This window comes from Strongylocentrotus purpuratus, unplaced genomic scaffold (genome assembly GCF_000002235.5).
Source record: "Strongylocentrotus purpuratus isolate Spur 01 unplaced genomic scaffold, Spur_5.0 spur5_scaffold_19, whole genome shotgun sequence".
In the NCBI taxonomy this organism is placed as follows: Eukaryota; Metazoa; Echinodermata; class Echinoidea; order Camarodonta; family Strongylocentrotidae; genus Strongylocentrotus; species Strongylocentrotus purpuratus.
In genome coordinates, this window is record NW_022145604.1 from 22,610,842 (window position 1) to 22,627,528 (window position 16,687).

The 16,687-nt window shown below is 38.0% G+C and overlaps 1 protein-coding gene across 3 annotated transcripts in view; it reads left to right on the top strand.

Moving 5' to 3' along the window:
- The window catches only part of LOC577202 (serine/threonine-protein phosphatase 6 regulatory ankyrin repeat subunit A), a 55,270-nt gene that overhangs the window by 10,089 nt on the left and 28,494 nt on the right, over window positions 1-16,687 (top strand). For all 3 annotated transcript variants that reach the window (XM_030990606.1, XM_030990605.1, XM_011673165.2), the window contains exons 2-6: window positions 3,762-3,845; window positions 8,859-8,937; window positions 10,141-10,211; window positions 15,008-15,208; window positions 15,864-15,951. In XM_030990606.1, coding sequence (XP_030846466.1) covers window positions 3,762-3,845; window positions 8,859-8,937; window positions 10,141-10,211; window positions 15,008-15,208; window positions 15,864-15,951 — 523 coding nt within the window. The remainder of the gene's footprint in view (window positions 1-3,761; window positions 3,846-8,858; window positions 8,938-10,140; window positions 10,212-15,007; window positions 15,209-15,863; window positions 15,952-16,687) is intronic.

The following is a 16,687-nucleotide window of genomic DNA, read 5'->3' on the forward strand; positions in this document are numbered from 1 at the left end:
TGCAGTTTGAAACCTCGAGCAGCCATTTTTTAAAAACTTCAAAGTTTCACAAACATAAAGTTTAAAACTAACATGTGGTATCCATTAGAAGCTACATGTAAATTGTAGGTTTGGCTAAGCTCCTCCCCTCCAGAACTACATGGTACATGTACCTTGTAAGCCGTGGCCCAGTAATTTTACTCTCTATGTGTAAAAAATGGTAAAGAGTTACCGACAGCATGTACTTGTGGATACAGTAAAACCTGATGTAGCGACCACCTGTCTTTAAAGACAAATTTCTTTGTTACCCTTGAAAAATTGTTTCTTATTGACAAATGTACTAAAAGAATCTGTATATTAAGACCACCTGCCTCAAAAGACCACTTTATTAACTCATTTGAGCGGTCTTTGTATACAGGTTTCACTGTACTACATGTAATTCCGAGGTCCTTCAGAGAGATGCACCCTGAACTTTAACATTGTAACTAATCAAAGTTGTTTATTTCTGTCTGGCTAGAGATTGTAAACCTGTAGGAAACCATCAACTTCCTTTTCCTTCACAACAGGTTGCGAAAAGCATACCGCAGTTGCATGCACTTAGCCGGCCGGCTCCCCATGCTTTGTCCTGTGTCCTGTGTCCCCACGTATTCACTTCTGTGTGTGTAATTCCCGCATAGTTTCAAGACACTTCATACATGTGTTCTTGTGAAGTAGGCGTGTCTGTTTCACTTCTGGATAACTTCACAACCTGAAACTCGTGCTTGGCTTCAAGTTTTCCATCGTTAATCGGAGGAACTTATTAGATATCACTTCGGATCTGTCTCCATTTTGTTTCCGTTTCATACGAGGAGTAGTATAAATGCAAGAAAATCTGACAAAACTGGCATCCCAGGAAGTTATTTCTCAAGATCAATCTACACACTTCTCAAGTGCTTGTCATATAATTCTAATATTAGTTCCTGGTGTGTTTTCAGTAATTAAGTTTGCTTGTCAAATCTGTGCTCTGTCTCTGTACATAGAAAGCTAGTGTCATGAATGGCTTCACAGGAATGGAGGTATGTAGGTTTATTTTTATTTTTATTTCCTGTTTTAACAGAGTATCAGTTTTGAGTAGTTTACTGAGATCTACAAATCAGATTATGGTGCATTGCTGATGTATTGAGTGGTTCCACGATTCTGGTTTACACCATGATAAACCAATTTGTCAATTTACATGTTGCAAATTTAAGAGACTTTGATAGTATTTTGTAGTTCTTGAATTCAATGTTCTAAAGCTGTGTTTGAGGATGAATTGGGTGACTCCATAATTCATGTATTAATGTATGAAGGAAGGATTGTTGATTTGTTTTGCATTTTTGAGAATTATTATCTATGAATGTTTAAACTACATTTACAGTATGTGCCTGTGATTGCTATTGCAGTATACATGTATACATGTACCTGTACATGTAAGAAACTTAAAAGATTCAATACATTTAATTGGAGAATCTTTGAATTCGAAGAACAATGGAAAATGATGACAACAAATTGACTTGTTTTAATATAATCCTCTTTGTTTTGAATTGAATCAAAGATTCAAGATTCAAGATTCAAATAAGGTTTTATTCATGACTTGTCAAAATGTCCAAGGACTAAAAATGCAAGTTTACATCAATACAAAAAGCATTCAAAAACATGTGTACATATACATATAAAGATAACATAGCAAATGAGAACAAATATATAACAATGAATAAATGTTTAAATCAAAACATTAAAGTAGTAACAAACAAAAAGGATTAAAAAAAAAAAAAAAAAAAAAATACAAGATATGAAATATTGCTAACGAAAATGAATAAATGTTTACATCAAAACAAATAAAGTGTATACAGATACGTGAGTTCAATTAAATTAAATTAACTGTAACATTCGTAAATCATCGTCAGCTGTTGTCCTTTACTCCTTTTCCTGTATGGAAATTATTTTAGTAGAAGTTTAACCAAAATATTACTGTTTGTTAACATTTGCCATTATAATACATTTTATATCTTACACAGGGGATACATGTACATGTACATGTAACTGGTAGTGTAATTAGTTCCTTTAATTCAATTTACTTCATTATCTAATGATCAGAGTGCATTTCATGCAGTGGCTAAAGCTGTCGTACCTGCCAGTGTAAAATACAAACTGAGCTTTATACATGAGGCCCATTTACACATCCAAAACACCAGTTTGAAAAATCATCAATTTTTTTGACTAACATTTAACTACTGGAAAAACATTAAAAACCGTTGAAGTTTGCTAATACCATTTTCTAGATGAGGATAGTCATGTACCGGTAAGCAAAATCATTATTTTGAATACCGAAGTTTGCGTACACTGCTAGATACCATTGACATTTTGACAGGCGCTTAATAAAAACACACTCCAGAGGTGAATTTTTTAATTTTGTATTTATTTATTTATATTTCAATGTTTCATAGCAACGTCGGGCAAAACTCTGTAATGTGAGAAAAATCAATGATTTTTGGGTGCAGTGTAAATGCAGCTACAGTATACATGTACAATGCATGTAGTGCTTCTGGCACTGATCTCTAAAGTCATGTGCAAGTACAGATTATCCTGGAAATGCATTTGGAAGTGAATTGATTTTTTAAAGCTGCCCTAATAAGATTATCACTCATTAGTGAGTCATGTAACAGTTTGATGGAAACTGATTTTTTTTTTTTTCCTAGCTGGAAAAATCTTTAAGCTACAGTCCCATATACGATACGTCCCGGACCGTCCCGGACCATCCCGGACCCCATCCGGGGTGATCCGGGATTCGGTCCGTGTTGACACCGTGTTGGCACCGGGGTGGTCCTGGATGGTCCTGGATGGTCCTGGATGGTCCTGGATGGTCCTGGGCGGTCCGGGAGTCGACCCCGGATGTTTTTGACGGTCAAAAACTGCCGGGGTGGTCCGGGACGGTCCGGGACAATAGTTTGATCCGGGGTGATCCGTGTAGCCACCGTGCTGGGTCCGGGGTCATCCGTAGTGGCGCCGGGGCGGTCCGTGTTGATCCGTGGCAGTCCGGGAGTGAGTTATTGACCGCCCAGGACCATCCAGGACCATCCAGGACCATCCAGGACCACCCCGGTGCCAACACGGTGTCAACACGGACCGAATCCCGGATCACCCCGGATGGGGTCCGGGATGGTCCGGGACGGTCCGGGACATATATGGGACTGTAGCTTAAAAGCATCACACTTTTTTTGAACAAAACATCCCGGACCATCCCGGATCACCCCAGACCATGGTCCGGGATGGTCCGGAGTGGTCCGTGCTCGTCCGTGCTGGTCCGGCGTTATATGGGACTGGGGCTTAACATTGAACAAATGGTTGTATTATAATGTATAGAGTAGGATTTTCCAACCGGTTCCCTGAAAAAAAAGAACAAGAACAAAAGTTGTATGAAGTTACTGCATTTTGTTTTTTCCTATTTCTTTCTCTATCTTCTGTGTAATCTTTCATTTCTTAAAAAAAATAATTAAGTTATGTATGTTATAACATTTTTTAATCAAGGTTTTTAAGGTGTACTTTGTCCCTGTATTGTCTCATTTTACAGGCACTAATATGTGCATGATAGTCTTACAGTTCGTTGTTCAATGATTTCGATCACTTAAAGTTGATGCAGTTTTTTTCTTCCAGGCACTGTAGTGCATTAAGGCCGATAGCGTATCAGTTTGTGTACTATAAAACAATTTTTTGAGTTCATGCAAATAATAATTTGTTTTTCTTTTGTTGTTTTTGCTTTACAGCCCCCGTTGGTGCAAGCCGTTTTCTACGGAGATGCCGATGAAGTCAGGGCCTTGCTCTACAAGAAAGAAGATGTGAACAGCACGGTAAGTCCCTCTGACAGGAGATTAAATCACTTGTTGTTGCAATTACTTTTCATTTACCACATCAAGATTTGCCCCATGTTTCATTTCACCAAATATATATTTCTATTTGGGCTTACATATTGTAGGGCTATGGCAGGGGTCCACACTAATTAACTTTTGTAGGGTCCAGTCTGCAATTTCTAGGTTCAAGTCTGCAATTTCTAGGGTCAGTATGCATGAGCGGATGAACCCCTTGCTTAAAATTTCGAAATTATTCAGGAGCCAAGGGAAAAGAGTCGACTTACCTGTAAACAAATTGTATTCCTTGCTCTAGTTTATTTGTGAATGAGTATAAACATACTCGGATGTCTACATGTACATAGTAAATCTGCATGGCCATTTAAATTTATAAAAAAAAATTAAAATATCAACAGAAAATGGTTTCCTTGATTTGTCAGAACAACTGTTTGTACCGATAGACATATTGTCTCCTTATACAGTATCATTCTTACACTGTATCATTCTTACACTGTAGTTCAGTTCTGAAAAATCATAGAAAATTGACAACCATTCTCTGTAACTAGGTCACATTTACATGTAGGCCTAATATTTCTTGCCTTATCTCTCCATTCTCTCTTTCTCTCTGCTATTTTATTTGTTGATTGCATGATTGATAAATGAGCAAATTTGAAACCAGTGAAGTGCACTTTTGATGACCTAAATATGGATACAATAACATGCCATACAGCCTCAGTTGGCTTGATTTATTGAGAGAGCTGTCTTCATCCGTACATGTACAAGCAATTCAATATCTCGGTATGCTTAGTCTATGGTTCCAGACCCTCTACTTCTATAATCATTGATGTACGACACATGCTCAAGCGAAATATTGCTCTGAGGGCAATGGGGCTTGGACTAGCAACTCGGTACCCAGAGATGCCAACCAGTACGATTTAATCGCATTTAGTACAATAATAAGAGTGGAATACGATAATACAAAATCACCTCTTAAAATACGATTTTCAACAAAACAAAAACAAAAAAAAACAAAAAAAATTATTTTTAATCCATAAAAAACGTGGTATCGCATAGAAACATGTACAAGTAAACCCCCGCAACCTAAACAAAAATTTTGCTTTACAATTTTCTCTTTAAATTTTAATGAAAAAGCAAACATTTTACTTGACCGTACTTACCAGTAAAACATTTTTCTGAAATTTTACTGGCCCGGGGCAAACGGGGCCATTGCTAGTGTCGAGCTTTCGTGAAAATCTGATTTTTCTCTTCAAAATCTGATTTTTTAGGATAATCAGTCTGTTTTTTTGGTGTCAAGAGCCTGGCATCTCTGGGTACCCAGGTCCTGCCTGAAAGTTTAGTGTCACGGTTACAAAAATGCCGTTACCTGAAATGGGATGGCAGTGAAAAATAAGCCCATTAAATGTTAAGATTTTTAGCAATCAAATAAACCAGGACATGCGAACCTGGGCTTATATCGGTATATTCTCCCATTTGACATTATTTTCATCCATGTTTAGCGATATTTAATGCTATTATGCCTCTGAAGGTACAACAGTTCTGGTAAAAAGAGAAAGACAACATGTTAGCCGCCATTTGGATTCATATAGGATTAAGGAATCGTGCTTCAGAGCAATAATATTGTTAGAAAAACAAAACGGCTTTCTGAAAATTGTTCCATTTTTTAACTGAAAAATTCCCTTGAAAACAAAAACAGCAATTGTTGCCAGAGGGTTCTTTTGAGCACCGAACCATGACATGATCACCATTATAAGATCTAAATACGTGTAACTATTTACACATATTACAGCATGAACACGTACATGTATACAGAAATACTTAGTCTTTGACTTTAGACTTTTGGAGAAGTCAATATCTATGGTCTCTTTTAGAGGGGAAGTTGCAATCATATTAAACACAAATTGGCAACACTGTGACATATCTTTCATTACTATTGAAACCAACTTAATATCAGGGTGGACTTCGTTTATATCAAATGCGTACAGATCTGGCTGTTAGAGGTGTTATAAGCAGCTACATGTACATGTACTGAAGAGTTTAGAACTACATTGCGCATGCTTATAGGTTTCAATAACTATTTACCTCATTAGATTCAAATTTAGTTGAGCACAGTATATTCATTAAAAGAGAGTGCTACGATAAGAACTTAATCATTTATTGAAAATATTGATACAAGGACAAATGGATGTAAATTAAGTCTGAACGCAGAGCCTAAGTATTGTGTAGTGGCCAATTAATAATATCAAATATTTAGGTGGGATAGGGAAATCTGTATTGCATGGTAAATAGAGTTGAATGGAGTAAATTGTTGACAGTTGGAATACTTGTACGTGACAATTTGGGAATCACTCAGTGGAGAGAGAGAGAGAGGGGGGATGGGGGAGTGTAGGAAGAGAGGAAGGGATGGAGGGAGGGAGGGAGGGAGGGAGGGAGGGAGGGAGGGAGGGAGGGAGGGAGGGAGGGAGGGAGGGAGGAAGGAAGGAAGGAAGGAAGGAAGGAAGGAAGGAAGGAAGGAAGGAAGGAAGGAAGGAAGGAAGGAAGGAATGAAGGAAGGAAGAGAGGGGAGGGAGGGGGAGGGGGGGGGGGGGGGGGTAAGTGAATTAAAGGGGAAGTGAGGTAATAATAATAATAATAATAATAATAATAGCCTAATAATCCACTCCAAATTTTATTAAACCGAGGTGAATTAGAGAAGAGACTAAAAGAGGGTAGATAGAGAGAGAGAGAGAGAGAGAAAGAGACAGAGACACACAGAGAGACAGACAGACAGAGAAATGGGCTATTTTTTTGTGGGGGGGGGGGGGGTGTTGGGTTCATACAGTGTACATGTATAGGGAGAGAAAGTTTGATCAATGCATAGATCTTTATAAGTTTCTTGCATCCAAAACTACATGTAGCACAATCCACAGTATGCCTGTACACACAAGCTATGGAGCAAGGCGGCAAGCTGTCACAGTGCGCTTTGCATCGCTCGGAGATCACTCATTCATCTTCTTGGAACAGTCTGTTTGTCCATGCTTGACAATCTGATGAAAACAGAAGGAATCTGAACTAGGAGAGACTTGACCTAACCATGCTTCAAGAACCCGGAGCAGAAGGAGAGAGAAGGTTACTGAGAAGAAGAAGGAGGAGGAGGAGGAGGAAGAGAGAGAGAGGGAGAGAGAGAGAGAGAGAGAGAGGGAGAGTGAGAGGGGATAACAAGGAGAAGGGGGAGGTGTGATTAGGAGGAGGAGAGTGAGGAGAAGCAGAAGCAAGAGGAGGAGGAGGAAGAAGAGAGAGAGGGAGAGACAGAGAGAGAGGGGGGGAAGGGAGGAGGGGCGATTGGGAGAAGGGGGAGTGAGGAGGAGGAAGAGAGAGAGACTGAAAGAGAGAGAAAGAGAGAGAGAGGGGGGATGAGGAAGAGGAGGTAGATAAATAAGAAGAAGGAGTAGGAGAAGTATTAATTGACTATTAATCAGGAATAATGTTAAAGAAAGAGAGATAGAGATCATCTAGACGTATGATCAAGAAGGGACAGGGGGTGGGGGCAGCTACATGCTATCACAATCCTAATTACCGGTACACCGTTTCTTTCACTCACTCATCTGGTCAGACCCTATGTTTGTCCATGCTTGACAATCCGATGATAAAAGAAGGAATTTGAACTAGGAGAGACTTGACCTTGTTTCAGCCATGCCTCAAGAAATCCTGCCCCCTCCATTTACAACACAGTTTATAACTGATTGACCTGTATAAATCTCCATCTGTGCAGAACTTAACCATGTACATGTACATGTACTGCATTGTATTAGCTAATGGGTTCAGTTTTCAGGGCTTTTGACACTGGGGTTTGAGAGTCTCATTCACATTGCTGTTTGAACCGCTTGACCTGTATAAATCTGCATTTGTAAAAGTGCTCTACAGTGATTTTTTTAGATGACAGTGGGTGCAGTTTCAATCAGATTGATAAAGGCCCTACATTAATAATAATAATAATTTGGATTGATATAGCGCTTAATACGATATATCGTCTCTAAGCGCTTTACAAATATTATTACCCCGTCCTCAAATTCATTCATGCACAATGTGCACCATCTCCACTCACTGGGGAATATTCCTACCGTATGGTCACTCTGAGGGCATACAGGTGTAGGCAATTACTATCACATTACAACCATGTAGAGAAGCATAAAGTCTACAAAGCTTTCGAAAATGGATGGTGGGGGGGGGGGGGGGGGTGTTTGTAAGAATAATTGAGACACACTTACATGCCCACAGTTGTACAATGCAAATGTACATGTATGCAGAACACCCCTCCCCCATCCCTCCAAAAAAAAATGGAGCATAACCCTCTTTGGTTTCGAAATTTCTTTTGATGACACCCTACCCTTTCATTTCCCATCACATACACACACATGCAAAAGTTCCATAGATGTCCAGTGTGAAAGCATACTTTGTTTTCTTTTGTAAGGGAATCATAATTATTTGAGAACTTGTTGATGTTATATAGCAGAATGAGCCTTGCATGTACATTACAAGTATAATCAATCTACGCATGTATATGTTGAAAGATTTGTCAGGGGAAGTGAAAACTCGAAATCTAAAGTTTGAAAATCAGAAGTTGTCGACCTACATGTACAAACTACATGTAGCTATCAACTTGATGGCATCATTTTATGTGCAGTACGCATATTCATAATGACTTTGCATTAATTAAGCATGTCTCATCACCTCAGATATACACATGTAGACAAGCCGGTCGGTCCACATATTATGTCGTCATGGCAACTGCACCAAATTGTAACCCGGTTGACCCCTAATTTGGAGGGGTGCGGAATATGATGTTTTAATTTGCTTTTGTGCAATACTGAAAAGGAAATAACTTGTATTCCTTTATATTTGTATTCAACGTTCAATCTGCTTTCCATTGTTATAAAGTTGTATTTTCATTGAACAGGGCCTTTAAATAAATGTAAAGCCGTCTCACATTTTATCCTTATTTCCTTCTTATCTCAACAGGATATAGAGAGACGTACACCGATCCATGCTGCCGCTTTCAGAGGAGAGGCTGAGATTGTAGATCTACTTGCAGAATGCGGTACGTTGAATGTCTCTAGAATGAAAAACGTAGACGAGGGCTAGAGTGATTCGCCCCACAGACTCTAAAAATAGCCTCCGTGGTATAGCCAAATGCTCTTTGATAGATTTATATCAATGTATAAGAGTCATCTGTTGACAAGTCTAATCTCACTTGAGTAGTGCTTGTGTTTTCAGAAATGCAAACTCTGTACTTCTTAATGACATTTTTCTTTTAGAAATTCTGTTGTATGAAAATGGCGATTGCAATTTTAATTTCTACGTTCATTAATTCCTTATATATTATGATGCCTTTTGCACGTTTGTATTTGTAAGGAAATTGTTGGCTTGCACCCAGTAAATAGAGATCACATGCTCGATGGTTGAGCATGCACTCCCAGGAACCCTAACATTCAACACATTTTTTGTATTGAATGTTAAATGTTAAACATCTTTTTTTATTGGTGGAAAAATGATGAAGTATTATCCATACATGTATAAATCTAACCAGTGCCTTTAAAGCGAGATATAACTAAGGTTGGGGGAGGGAGGGGGGGGGGGGGGGGGTGACCAATACAACACTCTTCATTTGTGTAAACCTTTCTTACATGTACAGTTTGTAAGTGTATTATACTCGGGCTGTCTCCAAAGACCCTTATCACATTCTCCATATGTTCCAACATGATACACTCATGTAACCCTTCTACTGTACTTCCAAAATCTACACCATAATATTGAGATCAGTGCCTGCATTTCTATACTAAAAGGTGCCCTTTATTCTCAAGACCGAAACAAGTGATCATGTCCGTACATGTACTTTAAAAGTGAATACTAACTCTAAGGTATTATGTGAACATTCTGTTAATTAATAATTCAACTACCACATGAAAAATGTTGATACTGAGAGGGCTACTAAAATTCATTAAAAGGCTAATCCAACCGTTATAGTATAAAGAAAACACCATCCGAGTCATACATTTGTGTAAATTTGAAATTTTAGTCATTTTGTGTATTGGAACAAATTGGAAATCACAAAGACATAACCGACTCCACCGATTTGAAGAACAAACAAAATATTATAACTTCTCATTTTTTGTCCGATTTCATTCAAAGTTTCACCAGTATGCTTCTCTGATGTTTCTGCTTTCTTTTAGAATATTTTTCTATGAAGGTTGGATTTTCCCTTTAACCAGAATATATAAATATAATTGTTCCTCCCTGACAGGTGCAAGAGTGAATACCAAAGACAGCAGATGGCTGACTCCTCTCCATAGGGCTGTGGCATCCAAGAGTCAGGTGAGCTTTAGTGGGGTGTGGATGATGAAGGGGAAATGAGGAGGAGGGGGGGGGGGGGGGGTCAGGGTAAAAATATTTAAAAAAAAATTGGGGCCACTTTTTAAGCTTGCTTGCATGAAAATAACACTATTTAATTTGTTTTGCATTGAACTCTATACAAAAAAAATTGGGCTCTTTTTTTTACTTTCGGGGGTGAAGTTGCCCCGAGTCCCCGAGTATTTTTTCCCTGGGGGGGGGGGGGGGTGGTGGTGGTGGTAGGGAGGATAGATAAGATGATAGTAAGTGATAGTGATAATAATAATAATAATAATAGCTAGTTCTTATATAGCGCTTTTCAGGACCGAAGGCCCTCTCAAAGCGCTTTACATATTACTCCGGTCATCGGATTCAGGCTTATCTGCACGCAATGTATGCACATTCTCCACTCCCTGGGGAGAAAGATAGAAGCTTGGTTATGGCTTCACAGAGCAAAGTGAGTTTGGAAGAATGGGGGAATGGGTAGAAAGATGATGGAGAGGAGGAAGGAGAACAAGAAGGAGGAGAAGAGGAAGATGAAAGGGAGATGAAGGCTTGGCGTCAAAGAAAGAGCCAGGGCAGTTTGAAAGAATGTAAAGTACAAACTCCCCTTCATTTTTCTCCCAAAGGGCTGCTAAGGTTTTGAAACATATATTTGGATGGTAGTGAGAAACGGCAAGATCCTTCACAATAAAAGGACCCTGCACATACTGTAAATGAAGATAAATTTACATGTAGCATACATCCATGTTACATGGTTCCTATGTATATGTCTAGATTCTTGTCACGAAAAACTCAACAAGAACCAGTGGCTGTCTGTGGGTCTCGCAACTGTTCTGTTGTAAATGACTCATACCTTGTATACTGATGAACATTTTAACCTTCATTTGTACTTTTTGTTGGTGCTGGTGTTGCTATGACTCCTCAGTGGAGAGAATGTTGAGGTTTGTCCAAGGTTACTTCAAACGCAATTCTGATCGTTACGATGAAAATTACTGACTGATTCTTGACTTTGATCTTCAGTTATCTTGTTAGAGCCATAGGGTGGTATTCTCATAAGTTAAGCCGGGACTAAGTCCAGACTAAACAAGAATTTTAGTTCACACTTCTATGGAATGCTAGGTTTCATCTTCCTCCTTCAATATTCATGACAAAGATAATCTACCAAAAACTTTGTTGAAAACCAGTTCATACTCATATTATCTTTTTCTTCCCATTTCATTGCAAAATTAATTTTTTGAACACTTTTCATTGAAGGATTAAAATAATCTGCACAGGGTAAATTAGTTTGCAACAGGCACTCCATAGAAGTGTGAACTAACTTAGTACGCGCTAACTTAGTACGCGCTACCGGAATACCACCCATACTCTGTAACATGTGCTAATTTTTGTTTCTTTTACTGGTACTTTGAATTTACATGCTGCTTAAAAGGTAAAGACCAGTTATGGTCATGCGATTGCATTGTGAAAGAAACGTTGTGGAATCGATCAGAAAAGGTTGATCATCTAGCATCTAGCATCTGCAAGGTTCTGGAATCATCAAAATGATAAGAAATTTGGCCCATTCTTCGTAAAGTTACAAGCACTATACACAGAAAGATGTATATGGGACTACCCTTATCTCTCACAGACCATGAGAGAAATAAATTAACCAAATATATGAATTAGTAGGCGGTTTCCCGGCAAATTTTTTATCATCATGTATTAGTCAAAACATATTTTTTCACATGATTGGTAATGAGAGCTTCCATTTCATTTTTTGAAATTGGGGTGTTTCCAATACTGGTCTTTACCTGCTTTTCTATTTAATCTCCATTTATTTTATGAGATAATAAACAACAACAAGCATTTAAATTATGTAGTCATTAAAGAAACAAAATTAAAACTTTGTGTCTGTTTTTACTGCAAATGTAATATGTTGTTCCGCCTTCATATACACTGCTTAGTGCTTTTCTATGTATTACATCTTCATGTACCGTATTTGCCGGCGATAAGGCTGCAGCGCCGTATACTGTAGGCCGCACCCCCGATTTTGACATTTAAAAAAAAATAATAAAATTTGCCAAAGTCGGGATTCGATCTCTTGCGTACAAAAGTTGATGTGACTAAAATCACCGCCTTAAACCGCGCGGCCATCCCGCGCTAATAACATACACTGCTGTTTTCTGTGATGTAGTCATTGAAATGGATTGAAAATGGCGACTTCGCGTGCTGGATGCTTCGCGGCGGCTCCGTTACAAGGGCCCTTCTTTTACTTTTGCAATGCATTGGCACGAACTTAGATCAAAATCTATCGGCAGATGTTGTTTTTGGAAGTTTATTTTCATCTTCATGTCAACAATGCAAAATAAAATTGTCGGTAAGATGTGTGGAAATGTATAGTTATTGTACCGTTCGTAGATCTAGTCCCATATGCACAAATTCGTGCTGGTTTTGACTTTTTTTTTTTTTTTTCTGTTTCGGCGCAAAGGCCGCACCCCGACTTTTTGATATTTTCTCTTCCAAAAATACTGCGGCCTTTACGCCGGCAAATACGGTAGATGTATTTTATGAGATAATTAACAACAACAACAACAGCATCAACAACAAACTTTTCAATTAATTAGGCACTAAAGAAAAAACAAACAAACTTTTCAATTAATTAGGCACTAAAAAAAAAACAAACAAACTTTTTGTCTGTTAAATGTGCAACAGGTTGTTCCTTATGTAATGTACCCACTACAGCAATTTGACAAAAGTTATTTTCGAAAATAGTACATGCAGGTTTACATTGTAGATGAACTTTAAAAGGAATTTGGTAATTGTTTGCATATAAATTCAGCAAAAATATTTATTGCTTTGTCTTCAAAAGGTATGTTTGTGGTGTCAATGGTTCATTTGTTTCATTCATGGTTCATTTGTTACATTGATTTGTTACATTCATGATTGATTTCACAGGGATTGGTAAAAGGTGAATGTCAGTTGAAGCAGAAACTTACAACCTGTACATCTACAATGGTGTATGATGAAATGGGATATGGGGGTTACCATACATTTGTGTGTTGTATTGATATCTTAGTTGAAAGTGTTAAACAAAAAAACCCTCGCAAATTTAATGACTGGTCCTGACTTTGTGAGTTTGATTCCGTGAACAGTTGAGTTACAAAACTTTATTTGCAATCTTTGACAGTGTTTGCATAGAAATTGCCACCCACATCAATTCACAAAAGTTATATTATATGTTGCAAGAGAGACTTGTGACATACATGTACACCAGAGTGCCACACTCTCTGTTTTCTTAACGTTTTAAGATCATTATGTGTGTCCCTCTCTCATTCATAAGTTTTAAAATTTAGGGGGTCAGAGTTAAAATATAGAAACCATGTACTTGTACATGTATTTGTACATGACCCATAAGTATAAAGCTTTGCTGTAGTCAATAGGAATATTAACATATTTTTGTTCATCATTAAACAAGCCATTTCTTGTCACTGTCTCGAATTCGATGCAGTGTATGTATTTTATTTGTAGACACCCTGCTAAACCTGGACACTTTAAATTAGGTACAAGACAACGAGGTCTATAAAGTCTGGGGTAAAAAAATTACATGAACGGAACTCCAGCAAGTCCCAAACTTAAAGGCTATCCACTCTGTGGTAATAGCATGACCTCAATGCTGGAAATAAATGTCTGTGGTTTGTATTATAACCCTCATAATTAAATACTGTCTGGTTCTAATCTAAGAGGAAATGAGTCAGCTCACCGGGGCGCGCTTCCACTCCCTTGTTGCCAAGTAAAATATAAAAAAAAACTCTCTCTCTCTGAAACTTTGTAGCTTGCTCACTGGTTTATAATGGGGAACAAATCGAGCTTGAAACAAGCATGTTAAAAACAACAAGTGTACAGTATGTTTCATTATGATGTATGCTTGAATGCACATTACATGTTTGAGTGTAGATTTAGAATGTGTACATTACAATGTACATCTCTACATATTGTAATCTTGGTGACACATGTGAGGCGGTGTCACACAGAGGCCCAAAAATCCAGATTTTAGTGATCCTCTTAATTGCTGTCTGTCATCAATTATCCCATTAAAAATCTTCTAACGAAGCAAGAAAATTCTCCATTGAAAGTATTTTTCAAGGGATTTTTTAAGGGATTTTTCTGTGTGACACCGCCTATGGTTGAAACTTCCTACTATGAAGGAGGCATATTTTGTCACCTACATCTTCATGTAGAACGTTGTAGTTGAGAGAATGCTTTGAATGTCTAGACATGAAATGAGCAGGCTAATTAAATGGTTACATACCACCAAGCTTTGATGAATCATATCAGAAGAAAGTGGTGTGGTACACACATGTACATGTACACTTCAAAATCTGTACAATTTGAATAGTAGAGCAGCATTAAACTTTATATTGAAATTTAGTCTAACTCATCATCAAAATTATGAATACTATACTTGGATATAAATTGAATGCGAATAAGCAAGAAGTGGGATTTGGTCTTTTTCCATTATATACATTTTATACATGTATGTATATAGTTTTGACAAGTTAAATTCAAAGATATGCAAGTAGAAAATGTAAAAATAGAAAGTGTGAAGCTTTTCATAATATAAAAATATGTATATACATGTGTACATGTATATATATATTTTAACATTTTATAATATATATATTCAATTCTATAAAAGCAGAACATTCTTATAATTACACATGTTTTGTAATTTTGTGGATGTAGAACTCTGCATAATGTAACCTTCTACATGTATTCTGTTTCATCTATTCCCTTTTCAGACCACCGTACGCGTTCTCTTGAAGCACAATGCAGACATCAACGCTCGGGACAAGAACTGGCAGACCCCGCTTCATGTTGCCGCTGCTAACAATGCTGTGGACATCGCCGGGATGCTCATACCACTCCTATCAACGGTCAACGTGACTGACCGGGCTGGACGTACCAGTCTACACCACGCAGCCTTCAATGGGCATGTAGATGTGAGTAATGGTCAATGAACTGAGTGACCAAGCTGGATGTAATAGTTTTTATTATATACCCCTCTTTAGAAATCTAGCCATGTGATTGGTCGAAATTGGATTTTAGCCATTCCCTTAGTTCATGAGTGAGATTCCAGAAAGATTCCGGGTACCGGGAAAAAAGTAAAATTTTAATGAGATCCCCATTGGTTTACATTAAAAAAGTTACTTTGTGTGAGCGCAGATAACATACAGTGCTTTTTGTCTGCGATTCCCAAAAGATCATAACATTCAGTCATCTTTCAAGCGAAGATTAACAGACAGTGTCATGGCAGGATGCAACGTCCCCTTGAGCCTACAAAAACAGCCAGGCCTCTAATAGCAGTCGATATATCTATACTACTACATGTATATGCTTTCTTGAATAGGCAAGTGTAGGTAACGGTCAATGAACCGAGTGACCAAGCTGGATGTAACAATTTTTACTATATGCTGCCTTGAATGGGCTTTGAAGATATTAACAGACCTAAGGGTCACAGTGATTTGGTTTGCTTTTTCCCACAAAGGTGACGCAAAATATTGAAAAATAATAATAATTAATAGTAATAATAATTTCTTTGACCCAAAGCTTGTTTTTGGACATTCTAATAGCATTGGTGTATGTAATTTTTTTCAGATGGTGAAGCTGCTGGTGGCTAAAGGAGGAACCATTAACGCTCAAGACAAGAAGGAGAGGAGACCTCTGCATTGGGCATCATACATGGGTAAATATTTCATAATAATAATAATCTGGATTTATATAGCGTTTAAAGCCCTACTGCACTACTTATAACTACTTGCGCCCTCTATGTAGCGGTACCCGTTGATCCCCCATGGTCCCCTTTTTCTTGTGTTAATTGAGAGCTGTTTTGATGAGATAACCACCTGCCAGTGACCATGCAGGGAGGTCTAATACCCCCTGGCCAAACTAGTGCAGAAAGGATTTAATACAAAATACAGTCTATAAGCGCTTTACAGATATTATTATCTCCGCTTCCTTTGGAGTATTCCTACCCTATGGTCAGTGCAAGGGAATATGGCGATTACTAACACAAAGGCTTTCCTACCAGGTCTCCATTTCTCTCCTGGGTATGGAGTAGCAGTTAAAGTTCATTAAGTCAAGTGAAGCATTCAATGAATTTCTTCCTACTAGGTATCCATTTACCTGGGTGGAGAGTGGCATATGTAGATTAATGTCTTACCAAAGGACATATCTCTCAAGATGATTATGCAATTTCAACTTTCACTAAAGAAAATATGTCTCCTTCAGCACTTTCTCGTCTTGAAATGTGACCATCTCTCTCTCTCTCTCTTTCTCTATCTCTCTCGCTCTCTCTCTCTCCCCCTCTTTATCTCCATCTCTCTCTCTCTCTCTCCCCCTCTTTATCTCCATCTCTCTCTATTTATATCTCTATCTTCTCTCTCTTTATCTCTCTCTCCATTACTCTCTCTATCTCTATC